Source organism: Pongo pygmaeus, chromosome 2 (assembly GCF_028885625.2).
Source record: "Pongo pygmaeus isolate AG05252 chromosome 2, NHGRI_mPonPyg2-v2.0_pri, whole genome shotgun sequence".
NCBI classification, from domain to species: Eukaryota; Metazoa; Chordata; class Mammalia; order Primates; family Hominidae; genus Pongo; species Pongo pygmaeus.
In genome coordinates, this window is record NC_085930.1 from 89,866,238 (window position 1) to 89,886,014 (window position 19,777).

The window sequence follows — 19,777 nt, forward strand, 5'->3', positions numbered from 1 at the left end:
GCCAGCCACTGTGCCAAGGCCTTGGGGCTACAAATAGGTCCCCGCCTTCATGATGTTTCCATTTTAGTGGGGAGGCAGACATGTAAACAAACATGGACATTACTGACTTTGATGACAGAATCTGACACATCGTGGATGGAGTAGCATGGGTTGACATGTTTAGACAGGGAGCCACTTTAGGTTGAGGGATCAGGGAGGGCCTTTCTGATTACATTTGAGCTAAGTCCTGAACCATGGAAGAGTCAACCATGTGAAGTGCTGGGGGAAGAGCATTCTAGGCAGAGAGAATGGCATGTGCAAATCTTCGAGGCATGGAAAGGAGGCCACTGGGGCTGTAGCAGAATAACTGAGAAACTGAGGGGTGACTTTCTCTGTCATGCTTGGGAGACTTGCATTTATCCTGAGGGTAATGGAGAATTGTAGAAGTATTGTAGATGTGTTTAGAAAGTGGAGAATGGATTACAGTGAAGGATGGATCAGGGTGGTATGGGAACAGGTAGGGACTTAGGTTGCAGACTGGTAAAATAGTTGACCTGTGATGGGCATCAGAAGTAAGGCATTTGTACCAGGGATGGCCGGAGATTGAGGGAGAATAAGGGGACAGGTGGGGTATGGGAGAAGAAGAAAATAAAATGACCTCCATGTTGTTGACTTAGGTAACTAACTATGGAATTGTTAGAGGTTCTCTGTGACTTATACAAGTTGAGGAAACAGGAGGGGTAACAGGCTTGCTGAGAGATGGAAAGGCGAAGAGGAAGATAGCAGGCAAGTGCAGACAGAACAGCTGCAGGGACTCTCACGGAAACACCCAGGAGGCAGCTGAATAAAACCTCTTGATGGTTCCTCCTGATCCATATAGAAGGCCTGGGCTGGAGACAGAGATGTCAGAATTCATTCACTCAGAATTCATTCACCAGACCCTGTGCTAGGATTCAGGGATATTAAGGTGAATAAGATACTTCTTCCAAATGAAAAAAATGTCTGGAGCCCAGGAGTGAGAAAAATAAAAGGTGACAGAAGAGTTGGTAATGTTCTAAGTGCATATACAAGGAAAAGCAGTTTCCTGGGGAGGTCCAGGTGGTTTTGTGGAGGAGAGCCGTTTAACCAGGCAGAAAAAAGCATTCCAGGCAAGAAGAACAGTATTTACAAAGGCACAGAGGTGCAGAAGTGCAAGATGTGACTGGCACGTGTGTGTGTGCATGTGTACATGCATCTGGTAACATCCAGGAAAGTGGCTGGAGATGCACCAAAGCCTTAAAGCAGTGACTACAAGCTCACATGGCTTCTGGGGCCAAGCTTGCATGGGGTGAATGAATGAAGGTGGCTGGAGGGAAGACTATAGGGAATAGTGGCACCTTCATCACCCTGGAGAGTATACGCTCCCTCTGACAAGACCAGAAACCTCAACTTCAGCCAACTACTGCCAGGGAGAAAGATGTTGGGACTTCTGAGTCTTCTACAGAAGTCAGAAATATAAAATCGCTCAATTTTGAATGTTGACCCTTGATTCAAAATAATTTTAAAACACTGGGCCAGATGAAACACATCTGTAAGCTGGGTGAGACTGATGATTGGCAACCTCTGCACTATCGATAAAGGGGTTGATTTCGTACCATTCTGTGCTTTCTCAGCTGGGCAGTATAGAGCTAGTTATAGCCTTGCTGAAGTCAGTAAACCAAGACACTGGGGTACCAGGTAACATTTCCAGGGGCACTAGAACACAGCAATTTACTTCCCCTAGTGTTAAATGAATACCTAATGTGGACTCAGTGACATTCTTTCTCAACTCTTGAAAATGTGCCCCAAATTTGAGTTCACCCATTAGAGCTGTGCTGCTCAATAGGGTACCCACGAGCTATGTGTGGCAATTTAAATTTTGATTTAAATTAACTAAAATAAAAAATTCACCTCCTTAGTCCTACTGACCACATCTCAACTACTTAATAGCTACTTGTGGCTAGTGGCTACCATACTGGACAGTGGAAGTCTTGAATGTTTTTATATTGTGGAAATTTCTATTGAACAGTACTGCACTAGATTTAAAATTCTGTATGGATGTAGAGTGTGTCCACTTTATCCATTGCTATATTTGGGGTAATAGGTATATAGTATTGAGCATGTATGTGCTCAAAAAACATGAGTTGGTGATTTTTAATTGGCTGAGGTGCTGTTCTGTGAGAGCCAGCTCCATTCAAAAAGTGAACTCAGGCAATATATTTATGTGTTGACACAAAACATTTTTTAAAAAAACTATTTTGTATGCATCTTTCTAAAATCTAATTCTGTACTGTCTGTGTTATTTCAGATGGAAATAATCTGAAACACTTGAAGGATTACATAGTTTTCATGTTTCCTTGGCAGTCCTTACCCTGAATGTTTTGATGTTCCAAAATTTCTGAACAGTTATGACTAAGCAAGTGGAGACATGTTCAGGCTTGGGGGCCATTGTTCTGTATACTGTATGTTTGCAACAATGGATAGAGTTGGCATACTTCCTCAAAGCCTCCAAGAATGAGGAAAGATACAGCATTCATCCAGGGAATAGAAAATGTCTAACAATCATACATTGCCACTAGGGGAAACAGCAATGTTTAAGAGCTTCTATTGTGGATCAGAAAAAAGATTCAAAATGTGACTTCACCACTTAAAACTGGTATCATCAAAGCCCTCCTTTATTTTCCCAAATCACACTATAGGATGAGTACTATTGTTAGTCTCATTAAACAAAAAAGGAAACCGAGGCATAGAGAGGTTAAATACTTTCCCAAGACTGCACAGGTAATACCTGGGGTGGAGTTGTGATGCAAACCCAAGTAGTCTGACTCCAAGGTCAGTTTTCTTAACCACAGTGCTACTATGTCTCTCATTTTTGCCAGGTTTACTTACCTTCTCTGTGCCTCAGTTTCCTCATATGTAAAACAGGGATAATGTTACATAGCTCACACAATTTGTTGCAAGGCATAGTATCTACGAGCCATTGTTTGATCTGTTTATTTTTAAATAAAGGAATTTACTAAAATACAAAATCATGCTCAATCTCATAAGATAAATGCATTTAAACAATAAGGCTATCATATTTTTTTCACCTATCAGACTGGCAAAAACAAAAAAAAAACTTAGATAATAATTCAGCAAAGGAAGTGGGTAAAGAGGTATGCCTGTACACTGCTGCTGGTAGGAGAGTAATTGGTAAAACTCTAAAGAAGGTATGTTAGTCTGTTTGGGCTGCTGTAACAAAATACCACAGGCTTGGCTGCTTAACCAATAGAAATTTATTTTCTCACAGTTCTGGAAGCTGAAAGTCCAAGATCAAGGTGCCAGTAAACTTGGTTCCTGGTGACGTCTCTCTTATTAGCTTGCAGACGGCTATCTTCTTGCTGTGTCCTCATATGGCTTTTCCTCTGTGCTCAGGGTAGAGAGAGAGAGATCTCTGGAGTCTCTTTCTCTTCTTATAGGGGCCAGTCCTGTTAGATTAGGGACCCATTTTTACATTTTCATTTCATCTTAATTACCTCCTTAAGGCCCTACCTGCAAAACACAGTCACAATGAGGGTTAGGGCTTTGACATATGGATTTTGGGGAAATATAATTCCGTTTATAGCAGACAATTAGCAATATCTATCACAGTTAAGAATACATGTATCTTAAATTTGACCCAAGAAAGCCAGTCCTAAGAATTTGTCTTTAGAATATATTTGTTAATGTGTGCAAAGATGTGTGTTCTAGAATAGTCACTGCTATGATATTTGCTGTAGCAGAAGACTGATCTGACAGTCTTGGTGCCTTTTAACAGAGGATTCACTGAACCAAGGGCCAGCAAACTATCTATGAAGGGTCAGACAGTAGCTAATTTAGGCTTTGCAAGCCACACAGTCTTTGTCATTGTAACACAAAAATGCCATTGATAATATGGAAACAAATGGTCATGGCTGTGTTCCAAGAAAGCTTCATTTACAAAAACAGGTGGCTGACTGGATTTGGTTTTGGGGCCATAATTTGCTGATTTTTGGTCTAAATAAATTATGGTATATATACGTGTATATATATGTATATGGTATACACACACACACACACACACACACACACAAGGGAATACTATGTAGTCATCGAAAGGAACATCTCTAAGAGATATAACTAAGTGGTTGACTGGATTTGGATTTGGCTTTGGGCCCATAATTTGCTGATTTTTGGTCTAAATAAATTATGGTATACACACACACACACACACACACACACACACACACACACACACACACACACGGGAATACTATGTAGTCGTCAAAAGGAACATCTCTAAGAGCTATAACTAAGTGGAAAATCATAACGTTGAAAACGCCTACAGAGTGTCTATCAGTGCTAGGTGCTATTCTAAGAGCTTTCTAGGTATTAACTCCATATTCACAGTTTCTTTAGGAAGTAGCTACAATTATTATACCCATTTAATAGTTGAGAAAACTAAAACACCTTAAGGAACTTGGTCAACTTCCTATAATTCATAGGTGGTGGAGCCAGGATTCAAACCGGGTTTGAAGCCCAACCCAAGTTCTCACCCTCCCCTCATACTGCTTCCTGGAACAATGTATACCCAAGACAGTGAGCTACCACTTAGGTATATTAGAAAGTGGGTATATCAGTGTTTCTCAACCGGTTTTCTTTTTAATACCTCCTCTAAGGAGCCTTTCAAGATATTTTTTTCCCTATGGCCTCCCCCCAAAATTTTAGTATCACAGATATACAAGATATGTGTTTATGTATTGCTTTATACAGAAAGAGTAAGATTTTTTGCTCTCCTTCATCTGAACCAATTTTCACTGTTTTGGGGTTGATTTTGCCTCCAGTTGAGAATTCACAAATTATCTATGTACTTACATCTTCATGGGCCATCTCCAGAAAGATCTATAAGAAATGGAGAGCAATTCTGGGTGTAGTCTGGGAGCATCAGTTAGAAGAGGAAGGTCTCAGATTGTGTTACTTTCTTCAAGAAATGAGGAGAACATAAAGGAAAGTCCCCAAGTTGCCAAAACAAATGACTATCTTGTGAAGAAGAGTGGAGCCCCACAAGAGAGCACCTACTGAGCTCCCCTCATTTGTCTCAGGCTGGCTGTGGTACAGGAGCGCTAATAAGGCCTATCTCCAGGAAGTCCTTGATTGGAGGAGGGGTGCCATTTCTCATATCTGCCAGGAGTGCTTGTTTGCCTGGCTTCAGTGGCCTAGTTGACAGCCTCTTCTTCCCTTTTCCATGAAAGAGGCTTTTGGGATTCTCTGTTCCCCACAAACAACTCCAAATTGGAAGAAAGGGATTTTGAGTGAGTTCATGAACCCTTTGCTAGAATAAACCTAGCCTGCCTTCATCTCTTTTGGAACCCAGAGATCTGTTTTGAGGTTGTGGCAATAAAACACGCTTCCCATTTATTCTTTTTTTCCCAACAAATGAAGACTCTGTTGGATCCTGCAGTGCATTTTGGAAGAAAGAAGTGATGGCAGGGAGGACTGGTAGAACCAGGATAAGAACTTTCTTCTACTGTCTAAGCTTTGCCTTTATCTGCTAAACTGTATCCCTTATCTGGTGTCAAAAACTCTGTATGTGTCACAGAGAGCTGGTATCCCTAATGGGTCAAATCACTAGTGGCGCCTTCATGCATATGAATCAGTCAAGAGAGTGGAGATCAGCATGTAAAACAAATGAAATACAATGGGATGCAGTGGGGCGCAGTGGCTCATGCCTGTAATTCCAGCACTTTGGGAGGCTGAGGCTGGCAGATCTCTTGAAGTCAGGAGTTTGAGACCAGCCTGGCCAACATGGTGAAACCCCATCTCTACTAAAAGTACAAAAAATAGCCGCGTGGGGTGGAACATGCCTGTAATTCTGGCTATTTGGGAGGCTGAGGCAGAGGAATCCCTTGAACCTGGGAGGTGGAGGTTGCAGTGGGCTGAGATTGCACCACTGCATTCCAGCCTGGACAACAGAGTGAGTGAGACTCCGTCTCAAACAAACAAACAAACAAACAATGGGATGGAACAAAATTGAATAAAGTAGAAAGAGTGGGTCCCATGTGGTAAACATAACATTTATTTCGCAAAACTTTGAATGTAGTTCCTTATGTGTACTGGGGCACATTCAAAATGTATTTATTGTAATTATTATGTAATAGTTTAATTATAATTATTGTTGAGTGCCTCTCCTCTTAAGAGATGACCTTAGCACTTTGGCTAATCTTTGTGTGATCATTTGTAGCTTGTGAAAATTCTTACCCCTCCAGACATTCTTGATTACATCACTCTGTTTTATATCCTTCGTAGGGTATCACTATCAAATTAGCATGTTTCTTACTTACTGGGGGCAGCAGGGGTGCAGAGGGAGAGGGTGGGTGCAGTGGATAATCCTCAACATGGTATGCACAGGTGTGAACTTCATGTGATCCCTGTGTTATTATCTGGAGATGCTGCAGTTTGCAAACAGGGCAACAAGAAACAGTGAACTGGAAATGAACCAATGAGGGGCAAGGTTTGCAGGCCCTACAGTGCAGGAAGCCCTTTCTGTGTGGGCACACAGTGAGCACTATTTATAAACATGCTGGAAACTTTCCAAAGGAAAGCTCAGACTCTTTTCTTTCCGGCTAGTCAATGTTACATACTCTATGTTATAATAGTTTGCATATTTTATGAACAACCTCTAATAATAGCTGGTATAATGTATCATACTGTATTCATTCAACAAATATTTGAATGCCTAGTCTATTTCAGGGACTGTTCCAAGTGCTGGGGATACAGGCATGCACAATCCAGTCAAGTCTCAGCCCTTGATGGAATTTATATTCGAGTGGGAGAGATAGAAAGGACAACTAAACAAATGAATGCATAATGTAATTTGGGGTCTATACTTAATCTCTCCCATTGGACTATAAAAACGCTGAGGCAAGTATTGTGTCCCGTTTATCTGCTGTTTTTCCAGCCGTGTGCTACACTGAATAACTGTATGGCACCTCGAGGATCCCATCTGCGCACAGTACATTTTCATTTACTAGAGCTCTTCAGCAGGAAATTGGATAAACATTGGCTCCTGATTGGGAGCATTGTCAAAGTTATCTCAGTATTTGATCATTGAAAAGCTACCTGCTGCCACACATTAGTGCTGTGGACTGGGTTACTTTCTAACAAAAGTTAATATAATTGATTGGAACAACTATCAATTTTAAGAACATTATCAGCTACTGAGAACTTTAGGGAAATCTGCTAATAAATTTACTTATATTCTTTTTATATTATATATTATATTTATATAAAAGTATTATAATTATAGGATTTTATTTTTATCCTTTACTGGTGGGATAATGTGGTAGGCAGATTAATAGCCTCCCCAAAGATGTTCACTTTCTAACCTCCAAACCCATGGTTATGTTACGTTACATAGAGGATTATGTTCACAGATGGAATTGAGGTTGTTAATTAGTCAACCTTAAAATAGACAGATTATACTGGGTTATCCAAGTGGACCCAATGTGGTCACAAATGTCCTTAAAAGTGGAAGAGGGAGGCAGAAGAAGAGGCCAGAGTGATGGCCCTCTGAGATGAACTCAGCCTGCTGTTGCTGGCTTTGAAGATGGAGAAAGAGAACCATGAGCTAAGGAATATAGGTAGCTTCTAAAAGCTGGAAATGATAGGGAAAAGGACCTCCAGACAGGAACAAATCCCTGCCAACCCCTTGATTTCAGCCCATTATATGCATGAAAAATCTAAGCCCCAGGGATGACGAGGCCCTCTCCTGGGATCACACAGCCTGGTTCCAAAATTTGAATCCAGGTCCATCTGATTCTAAGCTGAAGATTATACCAGGTGGTTAGAAATGTATGTGATCACTTTACATTGTAAAGCTAATGACAACATCTTCTGATGCAAAAGATGCAATCTAGCTCTTACTCCCAAGACAAAGACTGACCTCAGGTCTCGTCTGAGGCAATTGTCTGTGCTGATAAATGCAGTTTCTAGGAAATGCATGTGGCACCATGCTGCTAAGTCCAGTGGAATCATGTATCAATACTAACCATGAAATTTTAATAGAACGTCTAGGAGCTTCGAGAGAGCAAGATTAAGAAAGGACTTATAAAAACGGCAGTAATGCTCAGGGCAATGTGTCAGCTATGGAATCTATCAAAATTCTAGAAGGAATATGACAGTGAAGATCAATCAGAAGAGACTTAACTCTCTAAAGAGATGAGAAGAGAAAATATCTGGGAAAAATGTCACTTCCCAGGAAAGGAGGGAAAATATCTGAAATAAGAAAAAACATTCAGTTTGTATTTTGCATTTCTTATGTTCACCAAATTGGCATGACAGCAGGTGACATGTTACATGAGATTGTCTCTAGTAAGTAGGGAGATGACTTTAAATTGATATGAGCCAGTGAGTCTTGCTCACAGCACAAGCCAATTAGACCTTCTTAAGTTCCAAGTGGCCAGGCAATCAATATATGAATAAAATAGCAGAGGCTCAAAGGCAAACTCTTTCTCAGGCACCAGGAAATCTATTAGACTTATTACAACCAACTTCAAGGGTTTTGTTCAATAAGCCAAGGCACACATAGTGGTAACCTGCTTATTTAAAGGAAATACTCAACTAGACATAATATTTTCCACACAAATAACAAGACTTCCAGGAAAATAGCTAAAGTTCACTCTATTCTCATCTTGGCCTTTTTATACCCAAGGCATATTATTCACAGAGATGAGTTCCAGTTGGGACTGGAGGTGCCAGGCCATTCTTAAAAGTGTTTGCTGCCAACAGGTTCTGAAGAGCATTCAGCTAAGTCCTAAAATCCAGCAAAGCCTCAGCCTCTAAGCCAAGCATGTTAAGAAATTATTCTTAGTTCTACTGGACTTTTAGCCATCTTAAAGACTTCATTAACTTATTCAGTGAATTGTGTCTGACTTTATTCATGTTGGTAAATGATGCTGACAAAACAAATTCCTTCCAACTATCAGGGACTCAGCATCACTAGTGAAGATTAACTGAAGCACCTGATGGTCTGGGTCTGTGCCAATTGCACCCTAGGTGGACAGACAAAGCTCATTACCTTAAAACATAGTAGGTAGTGTGGTAGCACTTTTGTGGTCTAGCAAGATGGTGTAAAGCAAGGAGTTTTGGATGCAGACAAACCTAGATTTCTGCATCCGCTGGGCTCTGCCCACATCCAGCTCAATGATCTTCAACAAGTTATCTAATCTCTATGAATCTTAGTTTTCTCATCTGTTCAATTGGTACAACAATATATTTATCTTGCATTTCCTGTGAGCATTAAATAGGAAAGTGGATATAAATTGGGTAGCATAGTTCTCTGCGGAATAGAGGCTCAGTACCTGGTAGTAACTAAGAACTATTTTTATTAGTGAAGGTGTTCACAAGGATTTTGTCATTATCTAATTTCTCTATACTTTGGTTTTCTAAACTGTTATACAAGGGTAATACTAGTATCTGTCACATAGTGTTGTGGTTAAATGCAAAGTGCTTAACTCAGTGGCTGACACATTATAAGCACCCAATAAATGTTAGCTATTGGTTTATAGTTGCTATCAAAAATTATCTTTAGATGTCTAGATAAAATCACATGAAATATTGGGGTTAAAGTCATATTTGTAGGCTAAGTAGACTGAGGAGTTAATGGTTAAAACAAACAAACAAACAAAAAACCTCTTAGGATTAAAAGAGATTTTTGGCAAGCTATTTAACACTCCCAAACCTCAGTGTGGCATACATTATTGGTGGCCCACCCATATCCCCTTGAGACTCACCATTGCATGTATACTGACCTAATAACCCCCAAATGCCAGCACTCGCACCGCTCCTCGTGCTTTCTCCATCTGCTCTAGCCCATCCACAGGGTGATCGCAAAGGGCTGGGGAATTGCCGCTCTCTTAGAGCAACCCTTATTCAATGATTGACAGAAGCGAGCAGGTAAATATCACAGCTTCTTTTGGCCCTGGTTGGGCTGACTGGTGTTCTGCCCTGGGTTTCATACTCTCTAGCGGGATTGAGCCCCCGTTGCCCATAGCAATAATCTTCTCCATAACCCAAGATTTATTGTTTTCCTTCTCTTCTTTGGTTCACTTCCCCACCCTCCTACTTGTACTTGAATTCTTATCTCAGAGAGAGTTGGCTTCTGGGTTAACTCAGTTTAGGACACTTTTTTTTCAAATGGGGACAATAGTACTTACCCTTTCACTGGGCTGATGAGAGACCAAATGAAATTACAGATGTTATGAACTTTGAACAGTACAAAGCACTTTCTATAAAGTGAAGATTTATTATTCTTTGGCCAGTGTTTAAGATTTCCCCCAACCAATATTTAAGACCCAAGAACCAGCTGGAGCTGTTGCTGAGCATGAATGGGGCCCCCATCCTAACTCAGGCTGCCATATCCTCATTCCAGGGCTTCTGGCATCTCATCCTGTACCCATCTTCCTCCAGCCCTATTGCTCTCTGTCATGCCATCCTGGTTTATTTCCTCTTTAACATTTATCACTATTTGAATTTATCTTATTTTTCTCCCAGCACCTAGAACAAAGCTTAGCATATGGCAGGTGCTCCATAAATAGCTTTTGAATGAATTGATGACTTCATTAATCCATTCTCAGCATCATCCTTTATAGGAAGTTGCAAAAATAGTACAAAGTCCCATGAACCCTTCACCCAGCTTCCCGCAAAGGTGATGTCTTGTCTTATAATAGTACAATATCAAAGCCAAGAATTTGATAGACAGATTTCTTTGAAGAGAAAATTAAATCATGTCATTTTCCTGTTTATTTGCCCAGTGGCTTCCCACTTCTCTTAGAATAAAATCTGTTTCCATGTCCTCCAAGGGCTTACATAACCTGGCTTTTTCAAACTCTGCAGCCCCAACTCCCGCCCCACTCCTTGCATGTCCAGCCCTAGTAGCTTTTTTCTCTTATGAGTCATTTGAAGGCACCCAGCAGTCTCCCCTCATTAGGTCCTTGGATGCACTCTCCCCTCTGCCTAAAATATTCTACACATAACTGGTTCCTTCCTATTCTTCATGCCCCAACTTACATGTTCCCTCCTCAGAGAGGCCTTTGTTGACCACCCTGGGCCACTCCTCCCCACCCTGTCCCTTGTTTCTTTTCCTTACAACATTAATCATAGTTCATTCTTACATGTTTGGTTAATTTACTTGTCTGCTATTTGAATCTTCCAATCTTGAGTGTAAGCTCAAAAGATGCCAGGTACTGTATTTTGCTCAATTCAGTACAATTAGAAGTTTGACTTATAAAAACTCAGGCTTCAAAAAAACCACAAGGAGATACCATCTTACTCCATTCAGAATGGCTATTATTAAAAAGTCAAGAAATAACAAATGCTGGTAAGAAGGGAAGGCTGGCCAGGCGTGGTGGCTCACACCTGTAATCCCAGCCCTTTGGGCGGCCCAGGCGGGCAGATTGCTTAAGCTCAGGAATTTGAGACCAGCCTGGGCAACATGGTGAAACCCCATCTCTACCAAAAATACAAAAAATTAGCCAGGTGTGGTGGCATGAGCCTGTAGTCCCATCTACTGGGGTGAGGTGGGGGGATCGCTTTGAGCCCAGGAGGCGAAAGTTGCTGTGAGCCAAGATCGTGCCACTGCACTCTAGCCTGCGTGGTAGAGCCAGATCCTATCTCAAAAAAAAAAAAAAAAAAAGAAAGAGAGAGAGAGAGAACGAGAAAGAAATAAAAGAGAGAAAAGAAAGAACGAAAAAGAGAAGAAAAGGGAATGCTTATATACTGCTGTTGGGAGTGTCAGTTCAGCCATTGTGGAAAGTAGTGTGGTGATTCCTCAAAAAACTAAAAACAGAATTATCACTTGATCCAACAATCCCATTATTTCATATATACCCAAAGGAATATAAATCATTCTATCACAAAGACACATGCATGCATATGTTCATTGCAGCACTATTCACAATAGCACAGACATGGAATTGGCTTAAATGCCCATAAACAGTAGACTGGATAAAGAAAATGTGGTACATATACACCATGGAATACTATGCAGCCATGAAAAATAACAAGATCATGTACTTTGCAGCAACATGGATAGAGCTGGAGGCCATTATCCTAAGTGAACTTATAAGTGGGAGCTAATCAACAAGAACACATGGACACAAATAGGGGAACAGCAGACACTGAAGTCTCCTGGAGGGTGCAGGGTGGGAGGGAGAGGATCAGAAAAAACACCTGTTTGGTACTATGCTTAGTACCTGAGTGACAAAATAATATGTACATCAAACCTCCATGACATGAGTTTACCTATATAATGAACCTGAACATGTACCCCTGAACCTTAAATGAAAGTTAAAAAAAAATCCCCAAAACTCAGCTTTTTGTGAGTGTGGATTAGGTTTATACCTCAACATTCAATAACAAGCTAACTACACCCAGTAGTATACAGTTCATAAACCTCTTCCACACACAACCAACTCAGTTCCTATGAGGTGGGACTATCTGCAGCCCCCTTTGACAGACTAAGTGAGAATAGTAATGTTCATTGATCACTGTAGTGGGTGATTTGCATGCCAAATGTTGCTTTCCTTTGGTCAGCCTCTAATTTCAGCCATAGCTTGAAGAATTGTTCTGGTTCGTATTGATAGTGGCCCCCTCCCCACCTCATGCATGCATCTCACACGGCTTCCCCTTTATCTTTCCTCAAGGACCCTGTCCCCAGGAATGGGGAAGGGGATGGTGGTGATAGGACCCATGCCAGTGCCTCTCCCCTTTCCCCTAGCCCACTGCTTGAGATGTTAGCACTCAAGGCTTGTTTCTCTGAAGTCCTAGGAGCCTGCTCAGTCTCCTGGCAAGTGTAACCTGGAAACGTGGAAAAGTTACCACTGTTTGGGGCAACTCTCAACCAATAAGGGCCAGAGATTGGTAGGTGAACACTCCAGCTCCTGCTTCTTGATGGACAATTGCTGGAGCTGCTCAGAGACCCTGATGAAACTGAGCTCCTGCTGCCTTACCAGCAACAACATGAACACATCCTTTTATTGGCTTTGCCTCCTTTCCTGTCTCATTCTCCCCACTTTGTCACTCCTGACTCCTGGAATCAACTCCTTGCACCCAGCTCTTGTCTTAGCCTTGGTTTCAGGAAAACCCAAACCCAGAGGGTGCTTACTGTCTGCGAGAAGCTGTTCTAATTCTGTCACATGGCTAGATGGTTTATCTTTCTCATCCTGACAGCAATCCTACCAGGCAGATATTGCTGTTATCCCCACTGTAGAGATGGGGAAACTGAATGAATGAGATATTAAGTATCTTACCAAAGGCATTTATTGATCTGCCCATATCCCCCAGTGTTTGAAGGTGCTCCCTGGGGTGTTAACTCTACTGCATTTCCAGGCTGCACTTGCCTGTAGGCTGTGGCTTCAGAAAAGTCCCAGGGCTTTGAAGAAGGCTTTGAGGAAGAAAAAGGAGAGTTGAGGAAATGGCAGTGAGTGATTCTCACCCAGACAGTCTGATATCAGGGCCCACCCATTTAACTTCTTTGCTTTACCTCCTCCTAAAAAAAACAAAGGTGCAGGAAGGTGAAGTCACACCCTGAAACACAGCTAGTGAGCACTGAAGCTGAGATTCCAAATTAGTCTTATTGGATACATAGACTCAAACTCACCTGCCATTCTCTTTTTATGGCTCACACCTGTAATCCCAGCACTTTGGGAGGCCGAGGCGGGCGGATCACGAAGTCAGGAGATCGAGACCATCCTGGCTAACGTGGTGAAACCCTATCTCTACTAAAAATACAAAAAATTAGCACGGCTGGTGGCGAGCACCTGTAGTCTCAGCTGCTCTGGAGGCTGAGGCAGGAGAATGGCGTGAACCCGGAAGGCGGAGCTTGCAGTGAGCCGAGATCGCGCCACTGCACTCTAGCCTGGGCGACAGAATGAGACTCCATCTCAAATAAATAAATAAATAAATAAATAACAAATCTACTACTCTTTTCTTGAAACCTGAAGGAATAAATCAGTTTAGCAAAATCCCCATTGGGTTAGAGCAGGTCTTTATTGCAAAACTGCGGTGGACCGTGGAAGCATGTCTCTATCTCAACCACGGCACGTAGTGTTTTCCATTTATCAGTGCCCAGAGTGCTTTGGAACTGCTAAGGCTGGTAAAAATCACTGCTGGTTAGGAGGATTTCTCCACTTTGCCGAGTTCATGACAGCTTATAAAGCAGAGGACACTTTGTTCTCCTGCGCAGTGCTGAAGGAAGCAGTCAAATCCAGCCATTGTCCCAGGAAATAAGGGGGCATTGGGAGTTGGGGTGGGAGCGGGGAGAACTCATACCACATCCCCTCCTCCCACTCCCAGCCTACTGCCTCCTAGATGCTAGGAGTTAAGGCCTATTTCCTTATTCTCAGGATGTTTTTCTCGCTTGTCCTCTAATCCACTCTACTCTAGCCATTGAGATCCTTTCAACATGCTAATCTCATCACATCCCTCTGCTGCTCAAAAATCCTTCAGTGCTTTCCCTTAGCTTCTTTAGGATAAAGACAGAATTCCTGATTAGGCCTTCAGACAGGTTTCACCCATGTCCCCATCAGCAGTCACACTTCCTGAAAAGCCTCTTGCTCATTAAACTCTGGCAACCCTACATATCCATCCTGTCTCCTACCATCAAAGAGCTTTGTCAGGCTGTTCTCTGCGTGGGACATGCATCTCTCCCACCTTGTCCTTGCTAAACCATGTGTAGTCTTGAGGTCTGAAGCTTCTTGACTTCTCCCTAACTAGTTCAAACCTCTCTGACAGATGTTCCTGTGGAATCCTGTGCCTCTCTTTGTTGCACTCAGCATAATTGGGGTGTGATTATTTTAATGCCTGTCTCTCCTAATAGAGTGTAAGCTTCTTAACGTACTGCCTGTTTTTGTTTTTTACTACTGCATTACCAGTGGCACGCACAGTGACAGGTGCATAGGAAGTCCTAGAATGGTGGAATGAATGAACAAACCTCACTGGGCTCATGAAACAAGGACAGGGTGACAGATTGGAGACACTGTGCATTTAACCTTTGTTTGTCATTGTTAAAGCCAACCAGGTTCTACTGTTGTAATTCTTCACTGTCCAGCCAGCATTGTATGCAATAACTTTATTAACGTCAAATAGATATCACAATACAGTTTTATCCAACAGGATTCAGAAACTGGTTACAGATATCATCTAAGACACAAGGCTGTTTTGTGCTAAAATGCTTCCAACATCACTAATCACACAACGAGTCTGTACATCAATAACAACTTTTATCTGGAAATACAGATGCTCAGCTTGCCCTCTCTATTGGGTCCTCGTGTTTCAGCTGAGTTAAAACGAGGAAGTGAAGATTGACATTTTCCTGATAATGAATACATTCTGGAGAATATTTCATGAGAACTCTCTTTGGGGTACAGAGTGGCATATGGAAGCCATTTTTAATTTATGGGCTACACTCAAATCAGAATTAGTAAGTTTAGCTGTGACTTGAGAATTTTTAATAATTACATTGAGGAACATATTAGCTTTACAAATAAACAGGATTTAAAAGTGTAGCTGGTAGTAGAGGTTCTACAGAATATTCTTTATAAATAAATACTTCAGCAAGGCAGTACCTTGACTATGGTATCTATATCTGCATCTCCATTATTCTAAGAAAACAACATTCCGTAAACACAAAGAGTTATTGGGCCGTGTTATTTATGGTCCACAAGATAAGAGCCACAAAACACCATAGAAGGTTACAAGAATGCAAATATTTAGCTAAGTAAATAGAATAAATATTGGGCTGTTATCATATGTAGCACTAAATGTCTACTAATAGGGGAAAAGAAAAACTCAAATCTTAATTACAATGCATTCAGAACTTGGGTAAAGCCGGAGAGACAAATTTGCAAAGTATACAAAGTAGTGAATATATTCCTATAAATATCCATTTGACAAATTCATGGTGCAAACCAGAAAATTTTCGTAAACACAGTTCAAATGTTCATTGTGTGAGAAAATGCTTATTCATGCACTTAAATCATATGAGCATTGATTTATCACATAAAAAAACAGAATAATTTTCTGAAACAAATAACTTAGAGACTCATAGTCCTATAGGACCTAAAACTAAAAATACAATAAGACATGCATGTTGTGATACACCAAATTCTCTTCCAGAAATTATTATAACATCTTTCGCATCAAAATGCATAAGAAAACTCAATGCTATTTGATTTACTTTATGCATATTACATACTAGAGACTTTAAGCTACAAAATACTTCTACTACTTTAACATACATACAAAATGACCATGAAAGTATCTGTATATATAACAAGGTACTCTCCAATTAGCCATCTATGATGAATAATATATCTCCTCATGTCGTCTCATCTCTAAGTATCATTTATCACAACCCAGGACTTTCTGCCTTAATGAAGACTAGAGATCTCTGATTTACATTCAATACTCTCTGCATTAATAATTGATTGAAACCCTTAAAAAATTCTTCTGCCACTGAAATGGAAGGTGGTGAGGTGATCTGCAGAAGAATGCAAATGCTACTCTGTTAAATCTGATTGGTAAAGGAAGTGGGGCCAGTAGGCTGTTGGCCAAACTCATCTGAGGATGGCCCCAAACTCGCCTGCTGACTGTACCCACCGCTTGATCCATAGCTGTCTTGGTTGTAACCACCTTGATTATAGCTGCTGGAGTGCTTCTCCATTGGATCTGAAAGATACCTCTGTCCTGAAGAATGCCAGCCGGTCTCCTTGAAAACAAACCATATGTTTCCAGCCCAGAGAATAAAGTTCAAGAATCCAAAGACCTGAAGGAGAATCAAAGCCAATGAATTGATAGACTAGACAAAAATCCAAGAAAAATTTCAATTTTGGAAAAATCCTTCACAATACAAAAGATCACTTTTCACTTTAATGTTGAGTCCGCTTCCAAGTTTTTCATTTGGAACTGGTATTTCATTTAGAATATTTGACCTTTATTAGATGCACTACATGTCAGGCACTACATAAAGGGCTTTATGTGTATCAATTCACTTGCTCTAAGAATCAGTCTAAGAAAAAGTTGCTATTGTCCTACCCATATTAAAGATGTGGAAATCTTGTCTAAGGTCGCGTGGCTTGCTGAGTAGTAGATCTGTGATCCAAACTCTTTTCTGGTTCCATAACTGGAAACCTTACTTAAGGCATCATTTATTCTCCAAATAAAGTATCCTTCATGGTGTGTAAGATTATTTCCAGATGGCACAGGGCTGAGAATTTTCACTTTAATAATGGTGCATTCATTTATAAGGCTATCTTCTCTTTATGGTTAGAGATACTACTTTTGCTTTTCCATTTATTGTAATCATATAAAGAAAGTGAGTCAATTAAAAATATAGGGTAAGCAATGGTACAGGTGATATGCAAATAAGCATATGCATGATAGCATACTGAGAGGTTGACTGTTTGAATAATTGCACTTTCTGTGCCTCTCACAGGGATAAGTGAATGCTGAAACCAGACTATGAATAAAGTGCAGGTTTCAGAGAAGTATAAAATATTTTCTTAAGAACTGGATGTGAAACTTTCCTATGGAAATTCCTCTTACTCTCCAGGAGGGTGTCACTGAGTCAGAGGACTGGGTGTTGCTTCCCCAGGGCCTAAGGTTTGATGGAAGCAGAATGGTTTGCTATTGCATGAGGCCCGAACAGAAGTCCTCATTCCATGGCTTGTTCTGCAGCCTTTTCCAAGGCTGGTTGATTGACTTGGGAATTAACTACAGGCAGTCTGTTTTAACAGCCCCCTAATGGAGACAGGTAACAGTAGTATAATGCAAAGCTGTGATAACATTAAAGTATATTTAGTCATCACCCCCTAGCATGACGCTGACCAATCAAAATGGACTTGGGCAGTGGCCACGGTCCTGGAGTAGGGTGCTGGAAGTCCCTTGCTGGGTCAATATTTATCCTTTGGTTTCTGGACAGTGAGATGATCCATAGTGGCCTGTGGGTAGTGGTGGCAGAGGGGGCACTGGTGTAGTCAAGAAGCTGGGCCTTGGAGACTTGGAGCTGAGACTATCAAAATATTTCAATATTTTAGCAGCACATGAATGCAATCTTAGGCTTGGAGTAATCGCTATAGGCTTTGAAATCAAAGGCATCCTGGGGACTGTACTTTCTTGCCCTGCTACCTGGGACAAGGCATTTAGTCTGTAGACTTCATTTTTGTTTTTATTTTTATTTTTATTTTATTTTTAATTTTATTTTTATTTTTATTTTGTTTTTATTTTATTTTATTTGTTTTTGTTTTTATTTTTTTTCTTCTGTTTTTATTTTGTTTCTTGTATGGAATGGAGACAAGAATTCCTTTCTTGGAAGACAGTTGGGAGGATTAAAGAGGATGTGTGTAAAGTAGCTGGACAGTGCTGGACACATTAGCAAATACTTACTAAATGGTAAACTATGCTCTGAATCATTTTCTAAAACATTTCTGTGAATTGTATTTTGCTGACTTTTTTTTTTTTTTTTTTTGCTACAGCATAAATTGAACTGAGACATAAACAATGAGATGATGTTCTTGAGACAATAGCCAAAATCAAGTCTCTAGGCCCCCAGCTGATCTAATTAAAGACTGGTTTATCCAGACCTCCCTCCTTCTTCGTTCTCTCCTCTTGCATCCTCTTTCCTTCCTTTTTACACTAATTGAGAACCTATTTTGTGCCATGCTCTAGGCTACCTGCTGAGGGAGATACAAAACATAAATAAGGTATAATAGTTGCTTGAACAAAATAAATTAGTTAACTACTGACAAAACTCTAATTTGCATAAAGGACCATTTTACCATGTGTATGGTAACCAGAATATTTTCCATTAAAAGGGGGATCTTGATTAAATTGCACCTTTATAAGTGTATGTCAATATATGAGTATAAAAAATCACTGAGGAGCCTGGGCAACATAGCAAGACCTTGTCTCTTAAAAAAAAAAAAAATTAGCTGAGCATGGCAGCACATGCCTATAGTCCCAGGTACTCAGAAGAGGTACTTGGAAGGCTGAGGCAGCAGTATCCCTTGAGCCCAAGAGTTCCAGGTTATAGTGAGCTATGATTGTACCACTGCACCTCCCGCCTGGGTGACAGAGCAAAACCCTATCTCAAAAAAAAAAAAAAAAGAAAAAAGGAAACAAAAGGAAAGGAAAACAGAAAAGGAGAGGAGAAGAGAGGAGAGGAGAGGAGAGGAGGGGAATGGAAGGGAGGGGAGGGGAGGCGGGGAGGGAAGGAAAAACTATCAAGGGATCTTTTCAGGCATGGCTCTGTCCAGGGATGTAATTTTAGCTATTTCCTATCTGTTGATCTCTCTCTTTTCCCTGTTACTATTTGTTTTTTAAAAAAGGGATGCTGAAGAAAAACTTAGACATCAAAGAAATGCTACTTAAAAGTAAGAACGTAAACAAGGCATTTCAATGGGCATATTTAAGGAGTACTGATTTTTTACTCCAGCGTCACAGATCTCTTGGCTGGCACATTTTAGGGTCACCTGGGCCCTTGAACTCTTTTTTGCTATTTTGTTGGAACTGAAATTGGGGTAAGAATGTGATTCAAGCTCAGACTTGTGGACAACAGAAAGAGAGATTGAAAGAGACTGTACATAACATGCAAAAAATGGGGAGACAAGATCTAGACTGTCTAAAAGATGTACTAAGATTTGTCTGGGGTGAAGCTGGAGAAGCAGAAGTTGAAATTATGGCTAAACTATTTGTGCTCAGTGAAACTTTGAAAGAAATTGAGAGACTA

General features: G+C 40.7%; 1 protein-coding gene across 2 annotated transcripts in view; it reads right to left on the reverse strand.

Moving 5' to 3' along the window:
- Positions 1-15,104: 15,104 nt before the first annotated feature.
- The window catches only part of SYNPR (synaptoporin), a 341,046-nt gene continuing 336,373 nt past the window's right edge, over positions 15,105-19,777 (reverse strand). For both annotated transcript variants that reach the window (XM_054483339.2, XM_054483340.2), the window contains one exon: positions 15,105-16,816. In XM_054483339.2, the coding sequence (XP_054339314.1) occupies positions 16,559-16,816 (258 nt within the window). In that variant the 3' untranslated portion in view covers positions 15,105-16,558. The remainder of the gene's footprint in view (positions 16,817-19,777) is intronic.